Source organism: Schistocerca nitens, chromosome 9 (assembly GCF_023898315.1).
Source record: "Schistocerca nitens isolate TAMUIC-IGC-003100 chromosome 9, iqSchNite1.1, whole genome shotgun sequence".
NCBI lineage: Eukaryota > Metazoa > Arthropoda > Insecta > Orthoptera > Acrididae > Schistocerca > Schistocerca nitens.
This window is the reverse complement of record NC_064622.1, coordinates 442,465,599-442,491,831: the sequence shown is the minus strand read 5'-3', so window position 1 is coordinate 442,491,831 and position 26,233 is coordinate 442,465,599. Positions and strand designations below refer to the sequence as shown.

Here is a 26,233-nt window from a genome sequence, read left to right as displayed (position 1 = left end):
GTACGTGTCCTACCTGTCTACCCGGGGCGGGGAATTACGCGTTACCCCGTCACCGGCTACGCATGGAGGTGCGTGGGTCGGCCTTCAGACACGCACAGGGAGGAAGAAAGAGAAAGGGAAAGGAAAGAAGAGGTCTCAAACGCCGCAGTGGAGAAAAGGGTAGAGAGAAGAGGTAAGGAAAAGAGAAGGACAAAGGAAGGATGAAGACTTACAAGTAAGGAAGGCGAAGAATGTGGTACATTTACAAGCGTCCGTCTCCGGACGTAGGCACAAACCATTCCCCCAGAGGGGGAGAAAAGGAAGGAAAGAGCCAGAGGTGGGGGGGGGGGGGGCGAAGATGGGGGATGGGGAAGGATGCGGAAAGGGAAGGTATGCAGCCCGGAAAGGAAGGAGGGCCACATTAGCTCGGGGTCCCGTGCTCGCTACGCACGTGTCCACAAAAGAGTTGTGGACCCCCTGGGGGGAGTTATTAGACTTGTCTCTTCCATGAGGCCATATGACGGAGATGTAGTTTACACACCAGAAAAAACAGGCAGGCTTCCACTGGGCTGATTCAAAGGCTTCGTCCTCAAAATGTTCTGTATACATTTTGGTGAAAACTGGTGAAAGTGGACTCCCCATGGCTACAGCTCCTGTCTGCTCACAGTAACCACCATCAAAAAGAAAGTAAGTATGTCAACATCAAGAAATCCCTAGAAGATGAATCATCTCTTATTTTTGGCCAATAAGTCCCAACAATTCTCGTAAGGGCACTCTGGTAGAATGGGAGACCACCTCAAAGCTCACAAGGATGTCCATATACTTAAGCTTTAAAGTTGTTAGGGCATTCTACAAAATCTATGGAGTTGCGAATTTGATGTGGACACCTTTCGACATAAGGGTTAAGCATATTCTTCAGTTACTTAGCTAGTGACCATGTCAGGGCACCAATGTTGCTAACAGAGGGGCGCGATTGTCATGAACTTGCAGCCGTCCATGAAGTCTTGGTGCAAATGAAGCTCTCTGTTGTAGTTTTTTAACAACCTCATCTTGCAAGCCGGGTTCTCTGAGAAGCACCACGGTCTTCCTTTCCACCCTCTTGGTAGGATCAGGAAAGTCTCCTGGTACATACTGTCTTCTACCTGGCACCCTCTTTTCTCAATGTACTCCTCGTGAGACACGTACACTGTTGTGTTGCCTTCGTCGGTGGGCAAGAACACTATTTCTGATCTTTGTTCACAAGAATGCATATGTTTCATAAACTACTTATTAAGGTCAAAGTCGTGCAAACTGCCTGCTCCACTGTGCTGATGATGTTCGTGATGGGTGTGGATTTAAGAGCAAGTTCAAAATTGAGTCCTTTCAGAAGAACTGAAACCACATCCTCATCTAATTGCTTGCACATGAGATTGAGGAGAGTGTTGCAGGAAGCATCAGTAGATTATCTCTCTGATATATGCTGTGGGCCATGTGACACCACCAATCCATGGCCATTTCCAGGAGTTGACTGGTTGGCCAACTGTAGATGTAAACTGAAAAGTTTTATGTTGGTTGAGTCCAGGCACCAGTGAGTACAGCACAGTCCCTCCAATACTATAACTAGGCTGGCACACTTCTTGATTCTTCTGGTTGCCACTGAATCAATGTGATACATTACCCCGGCAAAGTTCAGTACCACGTCTTCCTCACAGCACCTCATAAGGAAGGCAAATGCACACTGCAGACAGCTCTTCCAGTGGTGAAGCTTCTTCATGCCACAATACATCTCCACCTAGTGGTATGAGAAGTGATTCTGTGAAAACGAAGTAAGTAATTCCTTTCATCTTTTTGTGGGGAAATTACATTGTCCAGTTTCATTAATGGAACAATCTCTCCAAAGCCTGAATAACCACCTTTTGCAGCAGGGACTGCTACATGATGTGCAGGAAGAGCGTCAATGAGGTTCCAGAAGACACGGATAGGAATGAGGAGCCATGCCAACTCCAGTGTCATGGCCAACTGCATTAATTATTCTAGAAAATACAAAATTTTGTGTAAATATACCGAAATTTTCTGATCTTCCTTTGTCAATAGTAAATGCTGCTACATAACAAATGGCTCTGAGCACTATGGGACTCAACATCTATGGTCATCAGTCCCCTAGAACTTAGAACTACTTAAACCTAACTAACCTAAGGACAGCACACAACACCCAGCCATCACGAGGCAGAGAAAATCCCTGACCCCGCCGGGAATCGAACCCGGGAACCCGGGCGTGGGAAGCGAGAACGCTACCGCACGACCACGAGATGCGGGCAGCTACATAACACATACTTGTCAATTCAATCACAAGGAAACATTATGTTAACAATTACTACTGCTGGACTACTACTGTATTGTTTGGACACAAGAGAAGTCATGAAAAACAAACACTGTCCAGCGGTTGTAGTCCAAGGCAGTGGATGGAGTCGAAGTTATGGCCTATCCAACAAAGGAGCATATGGGCAACAAAGTGCATTTACGGGCCTGGGCAGTTCACGGCGGTTACCAGGTGACACACAAGCTCGTGCAAAGTATGGGAGTGCTGTGCTTCATTAGATATGAGTTCAAAGTCGGATTTTCAGTCCGTGGTGACAATGCCCAAAAAGGTAAAATATGGTGCAAAATATAATCCCCAATGGGAAAAAGAAACAGTGTGTAGTGGTTGGCTCAGAAGCAGCAAGAAAGGTCCTCATAATGTCTACTGCTGGGCAGTGATTGTGATCTAAAAACTACGTCTGCAAAAAGTGATATAGTGAAGCACGTGAGTGGTAAGAAACTTGTAATTGTGGTGACCAGCAAAGGCAACCTAAATTTACCGATATGTCATAAAGTGGAAACTCAAGATAACGTGACAGTTACGACTGGTGAAACTCGCCTTGCTAGTTTTGTTACAGAGCATGATTTATCACTTTGGGTGGTTGAACATTTACTGAAACTCAACCAGGCCATGTGTCCTAATTAACAAGTTGCAAAACATATTTTTTGTGGCAAAACAAAGTAGCTAAAAACATAAATGTTGCAAGCAAGGCAAGTTTTGTGAATTGACACACTTAAGACAAATAATAAGACAGCAATTTTAGTCTCACTGTTGATGAATCAACAGATAAGGAGTGCATAAAAGATTTGTGTTTGGCAGTATGTGTTCCAAGTGAAGGAAATGAAAATAGACCTTTCTGGGACTGATCCCACTTACTGATGCTACTGCCGATACATTATATCAGGAGATTGTCAAGTTCTTGAGAATATGACTGGTTTCACAGCAGAAGGAGTGAATGCTATCTTAGGGGACTGTCATTCCTTATCCACTTTGTTTAAGTAAGATATTCCAGAGCTGTTCGTGACGGAATGGTATGCGTATCATTTGTTTGTTTAACCCTTCCTAGAAGCATAAAAGACGTAGTGAGGGATGTTCACAATTACTTACAGTGCAGCCCTAAACATATTGGTAAATCGAAAGATTTTCAGAACATAGTAAAAGTAAAACCGCAAAAATTATTTCATCCTAGCCACACATGCTGGCTCTCTTTCCATATGGTCATATCCAGGCTCCTTGTGCAATATGATTCTCAGAAACTGTTTTTTATTGATGCTGTGGCTAATGACAGACTTCTGGCAAGTGATACAATTCTGTAGAATTTATGATGCAGTCAAAGTCTCCTCAAATCCACACCATGTATTGTGACACTGAGGAAACATTGAAAATGGTGTTAGAATGTTAAATGAGGAAAATTGTCTCAGATCAATCCCCTTGAAAGAAATTCTGTATTGAAATATCACTCATATTAAATCTCTTTATGAACTGTATTTAGGAAAGAAGATTTCATTGGACACTGGTAAAAATACAGATCTGACTCGTGACCAACTGAAGAACTTTAAATTTAGATGCTTGGATTTTTTGATTGAGAGTGCTCAACAGATATTCAAATGGTTTCCTTTCAGTGATAATATTCTAAAACATTTAGAAGACTTGACCCGGTCTGCATTAGGGACGAAAGAATTCTGACTGTTCCCTGTCTTCCATCAAAGTATCCATGTTTAATAAAAAATTGCATCCCAGAAATTGACACTGAATGGAGACTACTGAGAAATATGGAGTTAGGATCGAAGAGTACAGATCTGACTGAATTCTGGAATGCTGTCTGTAAGAGGAAAGGGTGAGATGGGACACATATGTCCCCTAAGCTATAAGCCATGATGATGTCGCTGTTGTGCTTACCCCATTTGTTGGCTGGTGTGAAAAGCATATTTTCACAATAAAGAGAATGAAAACTAAAGTACAGAACAGAGTAAGCACTAGAATGATAACATGACTTTTAAATTCCATAAAGAATGCAAGATTCATGCCCAGTTACGGCTTTAATATTGGCACAGAATTTCTACATCTGATGACTAATGACATTTATAAGGATGGTGGGGAGGAGGAAGAAGAATGTGAGTGAAAATATAATGAAGAGCCGCAGAAACCTGGAGCCACTCAGTAACAATTCTGGATGTGTGGGGTATTGCACTGTCCTGCTGTCCATTGGAATGCACAATGGACATGAATGGATGCAGGTGATCAGACAGGATGCTTATGTACGTGACATCTGGCAAGAGTTATATTTAAACGTATCAGGGGTCCCATCTAACTCGAACTGCACACACCCCACACCATTACAGAGCCTCCACCAGCTTGAACAGTCCCCTGCTGACATGCAGGGTCCATGGATTCATGAGGTTGTCTCCATACCCGTACACGTCTGTCTCCTTGATACAATCTGAAACGAGACTCGTCCGACCAGGTAACATGTTTCCAGTCAACAGACCAATGTCGGTGTTGACGGGCCCAGGTAAGGCATAAACCGTCATGTCGTGCAGTCATCAAAGTCACACGAGTGGGCTTTCAGCTCCCAAAACCCATATCAATGATGTTTTGTTGAACATTTTGCACGTTGACACTTGTTGATGGCCCAGCACTGAATCTGCAGCAATTTCCGAAAAGGTTGCCCTTCTGTCACGTTGAACGATTATCTTCAGTCGTCATTGGTCCCGTTCTTGCAAGATCTTTTTCCGCCTGCAGCGAAGTCAGAGATTTGATTTATAACTGGATTATTGATATTCACAGTACACTCATGAAATGGTCGTACAGGAAAATCCACACCTCATCACTACCTCAGAGATGCTGTGTCCCATCACTAGTGCACCAATTGTAACACATGCTCAAACTCACTTAAATTTTGAGAGTTGCCACTGTAGCAGCAGTAACCGATCTAACAACTGCACCAAACACTTGTCTTATATAGCCTTTGCCAAACGCAGCACCATATTCTGCCTGTTTACATATCTCTGTATTTGAATACAAATGCATATACCAGTTTCTTTGGCACTTCAGTGTAATATAACTTTCTCTTAATGTTGCTGTTTGTTATATCAACCCATAACAGTACGGTGGGGTCATGTGGACTGGAATTTTGTGTTTTGTTTAGTTTTAAGTTTGTAACATTGTAGCGCTACACATCTCACAAGGGAATGGCCCAATCCAACTATCGAAACCCATCCCGAAATTTTTTATGCAGTAAGAATACAACGAAAGAAATGCACTGTAAAATTTTTAGCCTCTAAAAGACACTACAGCATAATGCGGCCAGAGAGAGGAGTCTAAAGGCGCATTTCACAGTAGAGCCACACTTTCCCACCAGGTATCTTTAAAAACTTCTTTCAGTTACTCGTTTTTGTATCACAAGAAGTTGCTTAACAGTGCTTAGTACATACAGATTTTCCACTTAGTGCACGAATTAACCACGACAAGAGAGCGTAGTGCCGTGTAGCACAAATATCCAGCATGACACACACAATTTTTAGCATCTAAACCATACAAAACTGGCATGTATCACTGATGTTTTGAATAACAGGTGGTTCATACTGACAGTTAAACTGCTGCAAAAGTAGTTCTTACGAAGGTTACTAGCACAGGACAATAAAGGCAGTGTTCGATGATACATTAGAGATAACTTCCATCAATCAGCATTTTAATTTGTTGAAAAGAAATATTTCTTACACATACACCATTTTATAACAATTCCTGCAGTAAAGTTATTATCCTAATTCTTGTATATTTTGTGACTACATCAATTTTTCTTTCAGTTGGGGCCGGACTGGCCATACCATACCAAGTACATGGCTTTTTTAACAAAATATTTTCTTCTATCCTAGACTGAGTAGAGTTATCGTCTCGTAATGAAAGAAAAGTATCAGACCCTGAACTTGATGAATAGGTACAATCAATGTTTGATGAAGTAGAGAGAGTTCAGCTTCAATGGTGACTCTGATCTTTATCAAAATTATAGAAGCAAACGTGAGAGTGATTCAGTGTTAGACGAGGATGAGGAAAATGAAAATCAGGTGGGAAATGCTGTTAGAAGCAACGAAATCAAAAGACAGAAAAACCAAAGTTTGCTGTTTTAGTTGTAGTACACCAGTATGCAATGACTGTTGAAATTCTATTTGGTTTTGTTTCCTTCCTGGTTGAAGAAGTTTACAATTTACATTATTTTACTGCTAAGGATTCTATTGTTGTAATCCGTTAATAATTTCTGACTGAACAATTTCGTGATAGTAAAACAAATACCAATGCTTTGTAGACACAATTTTTACAATAAAATGTTTGCAGTTCATTGTAAGTCACATTTTTAAGTATGTTCACCATAAAATATTAACAACTGTTACAATTAAATTGATAAGAGACTGTTTTATTTTTGTTCCCCTACTATGTGTAGAGGTTTTTTTTATGTATGTGGAAAATTTAATGTATATATAAAGATTTTTCCTGTATCTTCTGAAAATTTTAAGCCTCATCTTCCAGGGGAAAAAAAAAAAAAAAAAATTTGGGTCTGGCAACACTGGCACTAGGTTCCTCGATTGAAGATCCATGACATGAACAGCCCCACCCAGGTTGTCCCAGAGATTCTCGATTGGGCTTATATCCAGGGAGATTGTGTGACCAGGGGAGTATAGTAAACTCATCCTCGTGCTCTTCAAACCATGTACATACACATTGAGCTGTGTGACATTGTATTGTCGTGCCGGTAGATGCCATCGTGCCGAGGAAGAACAAACTGCATGTAGGGAGGACATGATCCCCAAGGATATATGCATACTTCAGTTGATCCATTGTGTCTACCAGAATAATGAGATCACTCAGGCAACGTCATGTAAACATTCCCCAGACCATAACACTCCCTCATCCAGTTGGACCTTTTGCTTTCGGAAGTTTCACGCCGTACACGCCAACGGCCATCTGTCCAATGGAATACAAAACGTTACATCTCAAACAGCCACCTGTCGCCAGTCAGTGAACACCCAGTTGCAGTACTGCCGTACATAATCCAGCCTTCGTCGCCGATGAACAGCAGTCAGCACGTTTGCACAAACCAGGTGCCCGCTGCAGAGACCCATACACAGCAACATAAGGAGACACTGGGCGGTTAGCATGCACACATCTCATTCACCCTGTCATCTATGGCCTGTAGTGCACCACGGTTGCTTCAGAATGGTTTTGGATGGCACAATTTTGTCATGAACATTATCCTTAAACTACAGCAGCACATTAACAGTTTACTAACTTATCCATTTCAGAAATGCTTCCACCCTTGCGAGAAGGTCAATGAACATGCCCTTTTGAACATCAGACAAACCACTCTGTTTCTGCATTTATGTCAATGAATGCACTGTTTTCTTCCCCAGCACACTATACTCTACTGCTAGTGCTGCCACATGCTGTATATGAATGGTTATTGCACACTGACATCTAATATAGGTGGTGATCACATTAATATAACTAGACTGACTATTTGTGAAGTTTGTCGGAAGTCAGGAAGTGCTCTCGTTCTCACACAGTGAATGAATAAATTCTGGGTATTTGCACGCCAACAGTTACCATGTTTCAAGAGAAACAAATGTTTCATTGTGTTGAAATTTTAATGTAAGAATTTTAAGTTTTTAAACTATGTCCATAGCTACGCAAAATATTGAAAATCAAACCTTTGATGCAGGTAACCTATGTAACGGCTTCCACGGGCAACTGGTATTGTTAACTGGGATGGTCCCTTAGAAATACAGATTACTTAGCCACATTGTATGAATATTTCGAATAACTAACTGAATCATAACACATGCTTGTTTTCTTTGCACAATCTCTTAAACTACAATGTACCACACAAGTTTTTACCTGCTTGGATGATGAAAAGGAAAGCTTTGGCAGATTAAGACTTTCTATGTCTACATTGTATTTCTGCATTAGGTCTAAAAGCAATTTCTGGATGTCTTCGCGCTTGTGATTGACCACTTCTTCAGGAAACCAGTCTGCTAGTTTTTTCATTGGCAAATGGTAGTCATCTATTGGATTCTGAAACAAAGGAAAAATACTGTCAGGTGATTTGGAGAGGTGAGAGAGAAAGGAAAAGAGAGAGAGAGAGAGAGAGAGAGAGAGAGAGAGAGAGAGAGAGAGAGAGAGAGAGAGAGAGAGAGAGACAATATCACACTATTTGATTGTTGCATAGTGAACACATTGTTTGGGTCACATATATCTGACTGTACTATGTAACCTGAAATGTCACCTGGAGCTGCTGAGAAGAAATATTTACTAATGTGTTAGACAATATTAATTAGTAACCCATAACTGCATATTTTATCAAAAGGAAAAGTTAACTTGAGAAAACTATGATATTACATGGAGATAGAATGGCTGGACAGAATTTGCTTTCACAAAGTGAAACACTAATTACGTCTAATAATACATGTCCCATGTCCTCCCAACAGATGGGTCCCTTTCATCCTTTGGTCTGAGTGATCTTCCCCCTCCTTCCTAACCTTATCGAACCTAAACCTCTTCCACCCTAAGGAGAAAACGTTAAGTATCATACTTATATACACAGACAAAGGGTATAAGAAAGCAATAAAAAATTCATAGTTCAGAAAGAAAGATAAACTGAGAAGACCGATTCAAAAATTTCAGAGAAAATGTAAACATGAAGCAAGACAATAAAAGTGTCATAATGGACGATCAAATAAAGGTATCTTTGAACTGTAGTGAAGAAGACTGTTTAGGATTAGAGAGATTGATTAAGGAATAAAGAGAGTCTTGCAATGAATCGGACAGAAAGAACACCTAATAACATTATGGATTATATAGGATGACTGAACATATACAACAAATTGATTATTTGCTGGAAACTAGTAGAATGTACAATGGAAAATAATAATCCCAGAGACAAACCGAGAAATGAGTGTGTGTGGCTAGCAGTCCATTGTCTTGTCTGGCACAGCCCTGCATACTCCAACAGGCAGCACTACCACATCTTGCTCCACCCCTACCTTGCTATCTCTCACCCTGCCCACACAATACTGCTTCTATATGACCACTATATGCCCCAACCAAAATAGCTACTCACTTCAATCGGGCTTCAGTGCTCTGGCACGACAGTATGTGAGTTGTGAACATATGAATGTGTGTTTTTCTAAATCTGAAGGACGTTTGTGTCTGATAGCTTAGCCTAATTCTTAATGAAATTGCCACTTAATGTCGCCTCTTTGTGGTGAGCAGTGCCCTATCCTAGCTCATATTGTTATATACGCCTAATCATTTATCATTTAGTTTACAGCAGTTATGCTAAAATTTAGACAAACAGGTAGCAAACAGGACTGCTGACAGTATCAACACAACCTATGTGGTTGCAGGCCAAAACAAAAACATACAGATGCCCTTAATTATTTGCAATAATTGTGTAAGATACACATAAGTAGCACAGAATCGTAACAGCCTTTATCAAGAAGTAAAAAAACAATGGCAATTCAATGAACACTCGAAAGGATGAACCTATTTTTGTCACTTTTCATAAAGATTGAACCAAACAACAAATTAGTCCACTAATGGTGAAGTTTGAATTGTGTAACAATTGGGAAATGATGTCATGTTATTAAATTACAAACTGGTAATGCTATCTGAACTAACTGCAGTGCCTTCTGGAAGTATAAATCTTTGAAGGCATACCAAATTATGATCAGTTGTCTGCTATTTTGACTTCGTCAAGCAACTGACCCAAAGCTGTACTACAGCAGTAAAGAAAAATGATAAAAAAATGTTGACTCAATGACATTACCAATAAATAACTGCAAGGTCAAAAACACTGTTCGAATAGCCAAGGCATGGTAACAGCCCATTTAACAATAATTACTGAAAGTTTGTACATAAATTGTATCACCTTACTAACATTCAGAAAGCTTTTTCTTGCATGAGCTTTCTAATATCCATCGGTTTCTAGATCAGTACCATTAATAAACAATGTTAAGACAACTTTTTTCTAAATAATTTTCTTGGTTTCTAATACATCAATGAACAAGATGACAACCTCTAAGTATGTCGAAATGTGGTGTACTTAAAAAATCATATTGGTAGTGGTGATGCATTACTACCTCTAAAAATATTTTTGTTATATATACTTCATAACAATTACAATACACTAATGACCATAATTTTACATATTTTATGAATTTACATCTGAACAGTATAGAGGCAACACTATAGCATACCATGAAGAAACTCTCGACATACTGCAACAAGTACAGACCACAGTCTGTAAAATTTGTTTGTTGTGGGACACGTGGCGAGGCACCTTTGATTGTATCCTTGTTGAAATCTCGGCTGCGACCCATCTTCGTTCGATATTCAATACGCAGATAGTCTCTAAGCGTTGCCACAACACGTGTCCGGCTAGCTCCCGAAAGTGAGTCAAAGATAAGAATGCAGGGCCTGTATCGAAATAAAAATAGACACACCAAATTAAATAGAATTGGAACTGAATCAAAAGTCTGCAGCCTACTGCTTCAGTACATAACAGAAATTTCAAAATCAGCAGACCCAGTCAAAGGAAATATCACAAAAATAATGACCACTACAGCACTTAAAGAAAACTGAGACTATATGTAGCATCAAAACCAGTTTGCAGCAACTGTTAAACAATTTCTGGCTTTCTACTGCACTGGGAGTCGAGAGAGAATAGAGGAACATCAAGCACAAGTTGATGAAAATGTATTTTGGATAGCCTATTAAGGCTAATCATATGGAAGACACATAACACACACCATGACATCTGCCTGGTGCCACACACTTACGTTTGCAATACCACCACCATGCTTACAGTGCATTACGTTTAATAACTTTAATTTGTCTGGTACCACCTATTACTTCCTCCCTGCACCAAAGGCACATGCAGTATTTTTGTGTAGAGTAAATAACAGATTTGATTAAGGGGAACTATGGCTGTAACACTATGGATAGGTGACTACAGCAGGAAATAATATCAAAATGAAGACAAATCAATGGACTATAAAATATGATCAGTACTGAAAACACAAAACTAGAATTAAAGACTTGCATAAGCAATGAAACTATATTCAAAGATTCAATATCAATCAGAAACCACCACCACAGCTGCACTGATTAGCATTTATTATGTTGTGACCAATTTCATTCAAACCCAAAATCAGGTTACCTGCAGTTACACAAAACAATAATTAGGATAAATGGTATGCGACTCACATTGCCAAGAGTCTTCCTAACAAATCCCCCCCAGAGTTCTGTCCATATGATGGCTTAGGAAGACTACCATATTTACTCGAATCTAAGCCGCACTCGAATCTAAGCCGCACCCGAAAAATGAGACTCGAAATCTAGGAAAAAAAATTTTCCCGAATCTAAGCCGCATCTGAAATTTGAGACTCGAAATTCAAGGAGAGAGAAAAGTTTTAGGCCGCACCTCCAAATCGAAACAAAGTTGGTCCATTGTAATATGAGACAGAATTTAGGTCGAATGAATGACGATACAGCTACAGTAGTTTGGTTCGAGTCTTAAGCTTAGAAGTTAAGCTTTACCAGGTAGCCATTGTTATGTGTCAGGCACTCCGTCCGTATTTATACAGGTACCCTTCCTTTTTCACGTGCTTCGTCTAGTTTGAATTCATTGCTTATTTTTCTTTGATCTGATAAGTGCCGTTCTCTTTGTTATAGGTGTTTACGTCACTCTAAACTGAAAATGCATTACTGTGCTGTGTCATGCATTGTATGTCACATTCTGATAATGAGTGTTTACGGCCTGTCGCCGCTCGCGGCATGGCTTGCTTTTGTGCACGCTACCACCGCTTACAATTAAAAAAACAAAGAGAGAGAAATCATCTCATTAGCGAAACAATGGCAAGAGACTGCTATTTGTTGTTACTTACACTGCTGCTTTCTTTGATAATGATCAACAAGAACCAAATAATAGACTGCGGATGATAGAAGATGTTCTAAACGAGAGTTTAGCGAAAATTTTTCTCTGTTTGAAAATCTTTGCAGACGCCTCTTTAGTATATTACATTGTGTACAGAAATTAGAGTCATCTTAGATTTAAAAATCTAGTCAATTACCGTGCTTCATTTCTGACTGTATCACTATTAGGCATACGAATAATACGAATATAAACATAACATGATATATACATTCTTCCACGTTTTCCGTTGTCTCACTCTAGTTTCGTAGTTTATTAGGCAGACAGGATTTAAATGAGATAGCAGCAAACACAAAAGAATACATGGCAAAATGTTTATATTCATATTATTCTTATGGTGAAGAGGATACCGCATGTGATTCACAATTCATAAAAGTTCCTATTGGCAACTATCTCTTCTCACAGGTAGGAAAAAATTCAGAAAGTAGAGTTGTCCATATTGACAAACATCCCAAACAGTCTTGCCAGTCGGATTTTCGTAGTACAGTGAAATGCTGCTACATTCGAAGATGAACAATACGGAATTTGTATTTACTTCATTGGATAATGTATGAAAATGATATATTCGACGGCAGAAGTTAGTTGTGGCAGCACCTACCAAATTTTTCAGAACTTCCGCTTAATTTGCACTCGATTCTTAGCCGCAGGCGGTTTTTTGGATTACAAAAACCGGAAAAAAATTGCGGCTTACATTCGAGCAAATACGGTAGTTAGCTTACGTAACATTGAAGGCAATTTTTGGAACATTATGATCATATAAAGGCACTGCCGACCACTTGGGAGGCACAGGGTGAGCAGCGAGTGCATGTATCTTGACATGTTGTATAAACTAGCTTGTCTTGACACCACCACTCCAAAGGAGAGGTAAATTTTAGGATATCATAATCATTACATATATACACAATAACCTAATTGCAGAAGTGACATTCAAGCATAAAGGTACCACACAATTGTTGAAACAATTTGCAAACATTCATACATACAAAACCTGAACAAAACAATTATGCACAACAAAAAATTTGCCAAACGCAAGTCTGACACACACTCTGAGGGCTCTGTACAAACATAATTAGGTATGTAGATAGTTCATCCATCCCAAGAATATTGATGATCTTTCTCTTTTATTGACACCGAATCTGGCAAGAAATTGGTCCTGGGAATTTCAAGGCCACACCAAAATCTCTAAGCTAGTTCCAGAGACAAGCCCAGACATACAAAATAAGTGAGCAGGGAACTCAAGTTTATGTATCTTGAGAGAAATAGAACGAAAGAGAGGGAGAGGGAGAATTAATAAAACATTTTTTATTTACTTACATTTTATGTTTGCATGCAGTATTATTTCTCTATTACGCTTCTAACAGACAATAAAATGCAATGGAAGTTCTAATGCCAAAAAGATATTTTTTATGTGATATCATTAAAATTTGACAATTTTCGTATTCTTTTCCTTTACTTGTGCTGCGAAACCTTACTTCTTGCCATATTTCATGATTCTAGTTCAAGGGAAGCACCCTATATGCCTTTATGAGTGAGGTTCCAAGTATCAAAATACACTCCTGGAAATTGAAATAAGAACACCGTGAATTCATTGTCCCAAGAAGGGGAAACTTTATTGACACATTCCTGGGGTCAGATACATCACATGATCACACTGACAGAACCACAGGCACATAGACACAGGCAACAGAGCATGCACAATGTCGGCAGTAGTACAGTGTATATCCACCTTTCGCAGCAATGCAGGCTGCTATTCTCCCATGGAGACGATCGTAGAGATGCTGGATGTAGTCCTGTGGAACGGCTTGCCATGCCATTTCCACCTGGAGCCTCAGTTGGACCAGCGTTCGTGCTGGACGTGCAGACCGCGTGAGACGACGCTTCATCCAGTCCCAAACATGCTCAATGGGGGACAGATCCGGAGATCTTGCTGGCCAGGGTAGTTGACTTACACCTTCTAGAGCACGTTGGGTGGCACGGGATACATGCGGACGTGCATTGTCCTGTTGGAACAGCAAGTTCCCTTGCCGGTCTAGGAATGGTAGAACGATGGGTTCGATGACGGTTTGGATGTACCGTGCACTATTCAGTGTCCCCTCGACGATCACCAGTGGTGTACGGCCAGTGTAGGAGATCGCTCCCCACATCATGATGCCGGGTGTTGGCCCTGTGTGCCTCGGTCGTATGCAGTCCTGATTGTGGCGCTCACCTGCACGGCGCCAAACACGCATACGACCATCATTGGCACCAAGACAGAAGCGACTCTCATCGCTGAAGACGACACGTCTCCATTCGTCCCTCCATTCACGCCTGTCGCGACACCACTGGAGGCGGGCTGCACGATTTTGGGGCGTGAGCGGAAGACGGCCTAACGGTGTGCGGGACCGTAGCCCAGCTTCATGGAGACGGTTGCGAATGGTCCTCGCCGATACCCCAGGAGCAACAGTGTCCCTAATTTGCTGGGAAGTGGCGGTGCGGTCCCCTACGGCACTGCGTAGGATCCTACGGTCTTGGCGTGCATCCGTGCGTCGCTGCGGTCCGGTCCCAGGTCGACGGGCACGTGCACCTTCCGCCGACCACTGGCGACAACATCGATGTACTGTGGAGACCTCACACCCCACGTGTTGAGCAATTCGGCGGTACGTCCACCCGGCCTCCCGCATGCCCACTATACGCCCTCGCTCAAAGTCCGTCAACTGCACATACGGTTCACGTCCACGCTGTCGCGGCATGCTACCAGTGTTAAAGACTGTGATGGAGCTCCGTATGCCACGGCAAACTGGCTGACACTGACGGCGGCGGTGCACAAATGCTGCGCAGCTAGCGCCATTCGACGGCCAACACCGCGGTTCCTGGTGTGTCCGCTGTGCCGTGCGTGTGATCATTGCTTGTACAGCCCTCTCGCAGTGTCCGGAGCAAGTATGGTGGGTCTGACACACCGGTGTCAATGCGTTCTTTTTTCCATTTCCAGGAGTGTATGTACCATAAATGACGATGTCTTTTGACTGCAGCAACTTAGCTTAAATTTTTTACAGCACCACAGGATGATAGACCTTAGGATGCGACAAATTTCAACCTGGTACCTACACCTGTTTCTGAAAAGAAGGGTTCTTAGCAGTCAATCAGACCGATAGACAGACTAACGACAAACCTATACTGTAAGAGCTCAGTTTTTACCGATTGAGGTATGGAACTCTATAAAGAGACAAATTCATGTGCCTACACAAAGCTGTATCATCATGAGACAGAGAAAATAGCAGGTGGCACAAAAGACTATGTACAATAAAACAGTAATAGTGATCACACAGAATGATCATAACCACTGAATGAATGTGATTACAAAGAATTGTATTGTCACTCAGTGGGTCAAATGGAGCACTGCTCATTGTGCTTCTGCCAGCCAGTCAATGGGATGTTATACAACTGTTGTATTATACAATTTGCCTTAAACTTGATGTAAGATAACTAGACTTTTTAGATACTGGTACAACTCGGTGGGTATTTGTTGCGAAGACTGTTGGCTGTGTGAATTGCCAATCATTTGTGTGTGTCAGTTGTTACAACTTTTATCATAATTTGTGTTTTGTCTAACTGCATTTAACCTGCCAGTGATGATATTTCAGATGAACCCAGCCACAGCATAGACATGTGTCAATAAATACAGCGATCATGGTTTCTTTTCATATTAACAAGAATCAGCTGTGGATCGCAAGATGCACAAGGTCATACATTCAAGGAAAGGTAGAAAAAGAATTCCTTCTTGCAACATGGCAGGAGACTGACGTTCAGAATTCAAATTTTCTTTATCCAAAAATCAGAGACAAAAGGGCTGGAGGAAAGGAAATGACTCACTGAAGAAATACAGTGCAGGGATGGATGAAAGCCAAATCAACAATACAATATCGTAATTGACAGATTTAAGAAAAAATGAGGTAGAAATGGAAGAGAAAATCTGAGAAATCACAGATAAGGAAAGGATACAGATAAGCATATCTTTAAAAGTGGGCATGAACCATGAACAGAGGGGAAAGGAAAGCGCAAATACTGGGATACAGATGCCACAACGCACAAAAAAGAGCAAACAAATGAACTGAGGCCAGCACTGGGTAACATGAGAGAGAGAGAGAGAGAGAGAGAGAGAGAGAGAGAGAGAGAGAGAGAATGACAACAACAATTAATGTAAAATGAGATCAAGTGGTTCAGAAAAGCCAATATGCATCACACAACTACCCACCTATGAGATGATGGTGACTGTGACTAATATTGGCGTGTATCAAACAGTGGAAAATCCACGATGGAATGTAACAATATCAGAGAAGGAAAGATGCTACTCACCATGTAGCGGAGATGCTGAGTCGCGATAGCCACAACAAAAAGATTCACACAATTACAGCTTTTGGCCATTAAGGCCTTTGTCAGCAGTAAACACACACACACACACACACACACACACCCACACACACACACACGAGCGCGCGCGTGCGAATGCAACTTGCACACATGTCTGCAGTCTCGGAGAGATGTTGACCTCCACCTCAGAGATGGCTACATCAGTACCTCTGTCCATATCAAACCTACTAACCACCAGCAATACTTCCACTTCCAACAGCTGCCAACCATTCCATACCAAGAAGTCCCTTCTGCACAGCCTAGCCACCCGTGGTTGTCGCATCTTCAGTGACGAGCAGTCCCTCTCAAATATACCGAGGGTCTCACTGAAGCGTTCACTGACCGTAATTATACTCCCATCCTTGTAAAAAAAAACAACCCTCTCTCCAGTGCCTTATCTTTCCAGGCTCCCACCACCTCCCAAAGTCCCACAGTCCAGCCACAGAGGAGCATTCCCTTCGTAACTCTACCATTCGGGACTGGAGCAACTGAATTACATTCTCCAGCAGGGTTTTGATTACCTCTCGTCGTGCCCTGGAATGAGAAATGTCCTGCCCACTGGCCTGCAGCCACTGTGCTGCATTCTATGCAGGCATGACAACCAACAAGCTGTCTGTCCACATGAATGGCCACCGACGAACTGTGGCCAAGAAAGAAGTGGACCACCCTGTTGCTGAACACACTGCCAAACATGATATCCCTCATCTCAATGACTGCTTCACAGCCTGTGCCACATGGATCCTTCCCACCAACACCAGCTTTTCTGAATTGCGCAGGTGAGAACTTTCCCTGCAGTACAACCTACGTTCCCGTAACCCTCCTGGCCTCAACCTTAGTTAGGCACTGTCCTCACCCATCCAGTCCCCTCCCTGTTCCCATTCCAGCACTACACAGCCGTCATTTCACCGTCACACCCAATTTTTTTAATTTCTTTTTATTTTTCTCCTTTCCGCTACTTCCCCCCTCCCCCCTCCGTACCTTCTCTCCTTCCCACCATCTGAACTGCAACACTTCACTGTCCACCACTCCCACCATACTATCCCCCCTCCTCCCCGCCCCAGCCTCCTCCTTTCCCCCACCTAGTTGCCACTCCAATCATGCACTGATGCTGCTACTGCTCGCAGTGTGGTTTCAGTTCTCTGAGACTGCAGACGTGTGTGCAAGTTGCGTTTGCGTGTGGGTGTGTCTACTAATGACGCCTTAATGGCCGAAAGCTATAATTGTGTGAATCTCTTTGTTGGGCCTATTGCGACTCAGCATCTCCACTATATGGTAAGTAGCAACTTTCCTTCTCTGGTATTGTAATATTGGCATTAAGTACATGTGCATCTACATATACACCTCACAAGTCGTCTTGTAGTATTTGGCGGAGGGTAGCTCATACACTACTATCATTTACCACAATTCTTGTTCCAGTGACAAATGAATGACCATAGGGTGAGCCTCCAAGTAAACTCGAGACACACTGATTTTTACCTTCATGTTCTTTTAATGAGGTGTATGTGGGAGGAAGCAATATACTGAGTGAATCAGAAGTCCTGCACAGGTAGCTTGAAAAAGTGATTAGGGTGCAAAAGATAGAGTAATTCTGTAACTCTTCAGGCTTTCCCGGCGATCTAATGACATCTTGGGTTGTCGGGTGTTCTGCCGGATATCAGTGTCGTACTTGCACGATATTTCTGTCACGTAGCTCGTAACCTTCATCAGGTTCGACCTGAGACTGCTCCTCGAGTGGACCTGGTCCAGTATTTATGCCTATGGCCTTCCCCCTCCACCAACGGCTGCAGGCGCTTCCTCTGTGGTCCGCACCCATTCCCTGCGACCTGCTGGAGCGTTGCTGCTCCGTTTTCCGTCCGCTGCGGTTCTAGGTGTTCCCTCTGCGATCCGCGCCCACCAACCCCGCTCCTGGGGGTTTCATCTAGGGTCTGGGGTACCAAGCGTTCCCCCCTGCGGTCCGCGCCTGCTCACCACGACCTGTTGGAGCGTTGCCGCTCCGTTTTTCGTCCACTGCGGCTCTGGATGTTCCCTCTGCGGTCCACGCCCACCAGTCCCACTTCTGGGTGTTCCATCTTCGGTCTGGTGCTCCTGGCAGTCCGTCAGGGGCTCGTTTTCCATCTCCATGTCTCTGGTTCTTCTGTTTGTGCAGTGTTGCAGCTGGCCCCGTTGGTGGGCGCGGACCGCAGAGGGAACATCCACACATTTAAATATGTCTGCTTGTGTCTGTGTGTGTGTGTGTGTGTGTGTGTGTGTGTGTGTGTGTGTGTGCGTGTGTGCGTGTGTGTGCGCGCGCGCGCGAGTGTATACCCGTCCTTTTTTCCCCCTAAGGTAAGTCTTTCCGCTCCCGGGATTGGAATGACTCCTTACCCTCTCCCTTAAAACCCACATCCTTTCGTCTTTCCCTTTTCTTTCCCTCTTTCCTGATGAGGCAACAGTTTGTTGCGAAAGCTTGAATTTTGTGTGTATGTTTGTGTTTGTGTTTGTTTGTGTGTCTGTTGACCTGCCAGCACTTTCATTTGGTAAGTCACATCATCTTTGTTTTTAGATACATTTTTCCTACGTGGAATGTTTCCCTCTATTATAACCATGTCACGTTTATATTCGTATTATTCTTATGCCTAATAGTGATACAGTCAGAAATGAAACACGGCAATTGACTAGAGTTTTAAATCTAAGATGACTAATTTCTGAGCAGAATGTAATGTACTAAAGAGGCGCCTGCAAAGATTTTCAAACGGAGAAAAATTTTCGCTAAACTCTCGTTCAGAACATCTTCTATCATCCGCAATCTATTATTTGGTTCTTGTTGATCATTATCAAAGAAAGCAGCAGTGCAAGTAACAACAAATAGCAGCTTCGCTAATGAGACAATTCCTCCCTTTTTTTATTGTAAGTAGCTGCAGCGTGCACAAAAGCAAGTCATGACGCGAGCAGCGACAGGCCGTAAACACTCACTATCAGAATGCGACAAACAATGCATGACACAGTACAGTAATGCATTTTCAGCTTAGAGTGACGTAAACACCTATAACAAAGAGAGTGGCACTTATCAGATCAAAGAAAATAAGCTATCAATTCAAACCAGACGAAGCATGTGAAAAAGGAAGGGTACCCGTATAAATACGGACAGAGTGCCTGACGCATAGCAATGGCTAGCTGGTAAAGCTTAACTGCTAAGCTTACTACTCTAACCAAACTACTGTAGCTGTAATGTCATTCATTCAACCTAAATTGTGTCTCGTATTACAATGGACCAACTTTATTTAGATTTGGAGGTACGGCCTAAAACTTTTCTCTCCCCTTGAATTTCAAGTCTCAAATTTCAGGTGCGGCTTCGATTTGGGAATTTTTTTTTTAATTATCAACAGACTGATAAACCTGGATACAGTGATAATTTTATATGGGACCAACCGATTTCATATATGTAGTATGTTAATTACCCCTCATTACTACGATGAAGTAAATTTAGCAACACCCTGTTATAACAACGACAAAATTTAGAGGAATTTACTATTTTCTATTTCTATGAAGCTCACTATAGCAGTAGGTATTGTTTATTAACTACTAGACTTTCATTTCATTTCAAGAAGCTTCACTACACACTACAGTACTGTCTTTATTCTAGCAGTAAAGAGAAGCTTACAGCCGTGGACGAGCTGTGCTGAGCATCAAACACCAAAGAGCTCCTTTGTTTGAAAGAGTGTTTAGTTTGTCCACTGTCTAGATTCAGCAGCAAACAAAAGTGTTTTGTTGAGCTTATGTACAGCTTAGCTCCATGATTTTTGCAATCTGTCAATGTTTTTAGTTGATGTAAACGCTTTCGACTTCGCTAATATTTGGACAATGAGTGGAACTCAGAAACAAATAAGGTTGGGAGACAAAAATGGAGCTTTTGAAAGACATTTATATTGGAATGAAAGTAGTAGACGTGGCGAGGAAGCATGGACTTGCACAATAAGGAAATAAAAGAAAATTTTGTAAGTGGCAAATTTAGCCCTTCAAGAAAAACAATAATTTTAAGGCAAGTAACAGATGATTGCAAAGATTTAAGAACAGGCATGGGATCATTGTTAAAGAGATTTCAGGAGAAGAAAAGTCACCACCTTTAGATGATGCAGAATTTTGGAGGTAAAACACCATGTGTAAACTGTTAGAAAAATACAGTCCTTAAAACTTTTACAACACAGATGAGATGGGATTGTTTTATCAACTGATGCCAGAGAAGACTAAAGCCTTTAGAGGAGAAAAATGTAAAGGAGGGAAGCAGTCTTAAGTACGCCTACCTGTTCTTTGCACCAACGCGCCAGGGACACATAGGACACACAAACTAACACCACTCGTGATTGGACGATCAGCAAACCCACGGTGTTTCAAAAATGTAAGAAGCTTACCAGGTAAGAGGGTACATACATTTTCTTTTACCTCCCTTTAGTTTATAAGTTAAATCAGTACAGTATAGCTTCAGCTGTAATGTTTTGCTACAGTCATAATGTAAATGTGATTTATTTTATTGCAGTCAATTGCAAGACAAATCGAAAAGATGTATGACATCCACTCTTTTTAGTGAGTGGGTGCTTTCGCTTCATAAAGAGATGTCAATGAAGAATAAGAAAATTGCATTACTGATGGATAACTGTAGTGTGCATAACAACATGCCAGCACTGAAGAATGTTGAAATATGCTACTTCCCCCCAACTCTACTTTAATTCTTCAGCCACTAAATATGGAGGTACTTAAGAACTTTAACACAAAATACTGTTCACATTTAGTTCAAAACATTATCGTAAACAGTGAAAGAAAGGTGAGCAATCCCTACAATTTCAATGTGAAGCAGGCTTGTGACATGATTGCTAGTTCCTGAAAGTGATAGTGAACTGCTGGAAAAATGCAAGAATTTCTGAAAGTGAAGATGTTGGTGACAATGTTTGTGGTGGATGAAATAATGCAGGATGATATTCAATGATATCTGGAATTTACGAGGGTAATCCCAAAAGTAAGATCTCCTATTTTTTTTAGAAGTGCACAGACCTGTTTATTTCTATAATGGTTTACATCAGTTTACAGTTTGAACATTTAGCTATTTTTCGACAGAATCACCATATCTTTCGATGCATTTTTGTAGACGGTGTGGCAGTTTTTGTACACTCATGTCATACCAGCTTGCCGCCATGCTGTTCAGAAAGTTGTGAACCTCTTCTTTCACCTCGTCGGTGGAGTTGAATCACTTTCCGGCCAAATGTCCTTTTAACCTAGGGAACAGGTGATAGTCTCTGGGTGCCAAGTCAGGACTATAGTGTGGGTGGGTGATTATGTTCCACTGATACTGTTGCAGGAGAGCAACGGTTTGCTGAGTGATGTGTGGGAAAGCGTTGTCATGGAGAATGTGTATGCCCTTGTTCAACATTTCTCTTCTCCGGTTCTGAATTGCCCGTTTGAGTTTTTTTCGGAGTCTCTCAGTACCTGTCCCAATGATTCAGCTCCGTCGATGAGGTGAAAGAAGAGGTTCATAACATTCTGAACACCCATACTCTGCTGTGCCTAACCCTTGCATGCCACTCTCTCAAGTGCTGCTTTCATTTAATGTAAACAGTTGCAGTCCAGCTAAAACAGTCATAGATAATGGTCTGACTGCATGAGGTGTGTGTGTGTGTGTGTGTGTGTGTGTGTGTGTGTGTGTGTGTGTGTGTGTGTGTGTGTTTCTCTCTCTTCTGGAGAAGCCTTTGGCTGAAAACTTCTTGTGTAACAGTCTTTTTATTGTGCCTGTCTCTATCATCTTCAGGGTGAGTAGCAATCTATTCTTTTCATAATTGTTGAAATTCCAATCTGAACTTTTCATAGTCTTTTCATTCTCACTGGAGGCCTATTGTTGATGTACTCTAAGAATATGACGACTCTAGGAACAGACTACAACCTCTACGCATGATCCATATGTGAATGGAACAGGTAGAAACTGTAATAACTGGTACAATGGATCATACCCTCTGTCATGCACTTCACAGTCATTTACAGCAGAGTGTACATGTAGATGGTGAGACAGATTGTTGACATGACTTCCCCCTTCTTCCCTCACTCCCCCCCCCCCCCCCCTCCAGCATTTTCCCTTCCAATTTCCAGACGTTAGAATCTGCAAAATTTCCATCACTTACTATTTAATTGCTATGAATGCACATTTTTACTATATTGCGGCATGTGCTTTTCATTCAAAATGTCAGGTCCACATCAGGCTGTGCACTTATCTGAGCTGAAAGTCAGAGTGAAGGTGAAACATTTTTAGTGAAAGAAAAATGTGTAAACAGATTACGTTAAGCCGCTTGCAAAGCAAAAACTTACAGCACATTTTAATTTACTAAATAGCACGAATGAAGTCCAGAGTCGTGCCAAATGAGATATAATAACGACAAGTCTTCGCAACTGAAGTTTTATTTTGGTGTTATCCTCTTGTTTATGTTTTATTGCTGAAGTATTATTCTGCAGTAGTGGGCTAAAGTAAAATTCTTTGTTAAAGTTTTGGTTTTTTTTTTTCAGTTGAAATTACCAAAAAGTTTACTAAATACTGAAACAATAAAAAATTCATGGAATTTTAAAAACATCCCCAAATTTTTCCTGGTTTTTTCCCAGCTGAAAAAACTTCAGTTTTTCCCAGATTTCCCAGTTGCCCTGGGCCTTTACACCCTGAATTAGGAACACAAATTTTCACTGAGGGTGGTATTTGCAATTTCTAGTCCACTTTCACTGCAATTGTTAATGCAACATTTCTAGGCACGTACAGGAAGTAATTACAAATATTTTGTATGAATCCTGAAGGAAATTAAATCTTCCACAATACGTATTATGCATTGACACTGTGCACAAGACTGCACTAAAAAATGTTGTTAAGGCGAAACCATTGACTTAAGGTGCTTCAGTAAAAATAACTGTTCAAAGCAACACCCACAATTTCTATGAAGCCATGACACTTTAGAACAAAGTTCTACAGTGCCTATATGAACAATCTTGCAGGCAGTGAGAATTCTAGTTTAGTGTTCTGCTTCATCTCTGGCAGAGTCTAGAACATTATGGCATTTACATGACATCACAAGAAGAAATCAAGTGTGGTCTGATATAGCTTCCACTGTCTGTGAATGGTGGAGAGTGGAGCTGATGTTTGGATATCGCTTTCTGCATGTGCAACACACATTTCACAGGCAATTACTGAAATGCTGATTGAAGGCTCCTAATCACTGAGAGCAAACAATGGTTCATCTAACTTGTGGATCCTTACAGTTTATTGTCCTAGTTGATTGTTTCATTGTGGTACCATTTTTCTTGATTCCCTTAGCCGTCGAATCAGCCTCAGAAACATGGTGTGTAGTAATCTGACATGGATATGTGGCCTATCAGTTTCCATTTGCTTGTTTATACATGAAAATTTTGTGTCTTAGTACTGACCTGGGTACACTGCTATCTGTCCTCTTCCCTAATCTCTGAAAGTTTATTTCAAAGCGGCGGAAATACTCTGTATATATGGATGACAAAGCCAAGTTGCCCACATAGTGTAACAAATGCCAGTTTATCTGCATACTAACTGCTGGAAAAACCAATGAGAGTATAAAACTAATTATAATGGTGCCACATATATATTTATATATGAGATATTTGTATATGCTCAGAAAATAACGAACCACATTTTTTTCTAAGCCATCAACATCAGCACGAATGCGAAACGAGATATACATTAATTGAAGTTTCTGGAAGACCAACATAAATTTTATGTTTCCTCCGAGAGATAGCATAGCCGCAGCAGAGTTTCAAAATGACAACTGTACGTGACATATGTTACAAGCAGTGTGTCATCACTACATTTCTCAGTGTGGAGAAATAAACTGTTGGGAACTCTCACAAACATTTGTGTGCAGTTGAAATTGACAGAAGTAAAGTCAATCGCTGGGCAAAGAGGCCATTCAACAGAACTCTGAGATTTGCAGTGCTCATGGAGGAAATCCATGGCTGTCACACCTGACAATATGCAGCTTGTTGATGAGTTCATTCACGGTGCCAAAAACCAGTGAACACACAAACGAAACTCAAGAGGTGCTTCCAGTGACTTCGGCTCCAGAACAACCCAGGTGATTGATTGATTCAAAATGGTAATAGTTGATCTAACACAAGTTCAAAATATCACTAAACAGAGTTCGACAAAGTTACACCATTCACCCTACAACGCTGATCTAACTCCCTCAGACTTTCACTTGCTTGGGTCATTAAAGGATGCCATTCATGAAGAACACCTCAAGAATGATGAAGAAGTGATATGCGCAATAAAGAAATGGCTTGAAGACCAGAACAAGGAGTGATACCCACATGGCATACACATCCTTGTGCCTCGCTGGAGAAAGACCATAGAATGGGAAGGAAATTAGTGGAAAGATAGAGATTATAGAAGAAACATAATTCTTTCTTGTTTGTACATTTCACTGTGTTCAATAAATAATTGTTGCAAAAAAAAACACGTAGTGCATTAGTTTATCAGAAATCCTTGTAATTTATGTATTTCTTTGGGACTTTTCACTATTTGTTATATGTCACGCCACAACACAACAGGGGAAAAAAAGACTGACCTTAGAAATATCAAGCACAGTATGGTAAACTGAATCATCACAATGAATACTCAATAGTACAACACTGTTGTTGTTCTTGATGATGATGACGATGATGGACAATTCTAGTTATAAACCAGGCAGTATTTCATTTTTAAAAAACTGTTATGACATTCAAGAGAAGTAGTTGACACTGTCTACTACCATAATCAATTTAAGAAGACACCTCTGGAAATGATACATCAAACTGCATGCAGAGGTGGCAGAACACACACATAAAAGATGACTGTAATTGTCAAGTTTTCGGAGCCAGTGGCTCCTTTTTCAGGCAGAAGAGCTTAAGGGGAAAGGAAGAGAGGTGAAGGAAAAGGACTGGAGAGGTCTAGGAAAAGGGATAGATTTCGGCCAAGTCACTCAGAACTGTGGGTCAGGAGGAACTTAGCATAATGAATGAGAAGGAAGAACTGATTGTTGGCAACCGCATCAGACAGAGATTTGAAAACTTTAGAGCTTAAAGGTGGAAGACAAGGTAATATGTAGACAGGGATTACTGCTTAAACATCATGCATGAGTTAATAAGAGTGAAAAGCTAAATGCATTGTACATAACAGAGGTGGGAGGGGAGCAGGGAAAAATAGACAGGAAAGACAATGAAAGTTGTAGAAAACTAAAATGGAGTGAATAGTTACCACCTTCTGAGTTCTGAGAAGCTGGTGTCTGGGAGAAGAATCCAGATGACACTTGTGGTGAAATAGGTGCTGAGGGCACGAATGTCATCTTGTAGAGCATGCTCTGCAACAGGATATTGTGAGTTACCAGTATACACCCTCTGCCTATGCCCATTCATTCTAATTGATAATTTGATGGTAGTCATGCTAATGCAGAAGGCCGAACAGTGTTTACACATAACAGCTGTATATGATGTGTCGTTTTGCAGGTGGATCTCCCTTTGATAGTTTATGTTTTGCCAGT

The 26,233-nt window shown here is 41.3% G+C and overlaps 1 protein-coding gene across 1 annotated transcript in view; it reads right to left on the bottom strand.

The window, feature by feature from the left end:
• Positions 1 to 26,233, bottom strand: part of LOC126204306 (histone-lysine N-methyltransferase 2D-like) — a 338,750-nt gene that overhangs the window by 12,631 nt on the left and 299,886 nt on the right. Inside the window, exons 21-22 of the mRNA XM_049938692.1 lie at positions 10,567 to 10,786; positions 8,207 to 8,383 (exon numbers count right to left, since the gene is read on the bottom strand). Coding sequence (XP_049794649.1) covers positions 8,207 to 8,383; positions 10,567 to 10,786 — 397 coding nt within the window. The remainder of the gene's footprint in view (positions 1 to 8,206; positions 8,384 to 10,566; positions 10,787 to 26,233) is intronic.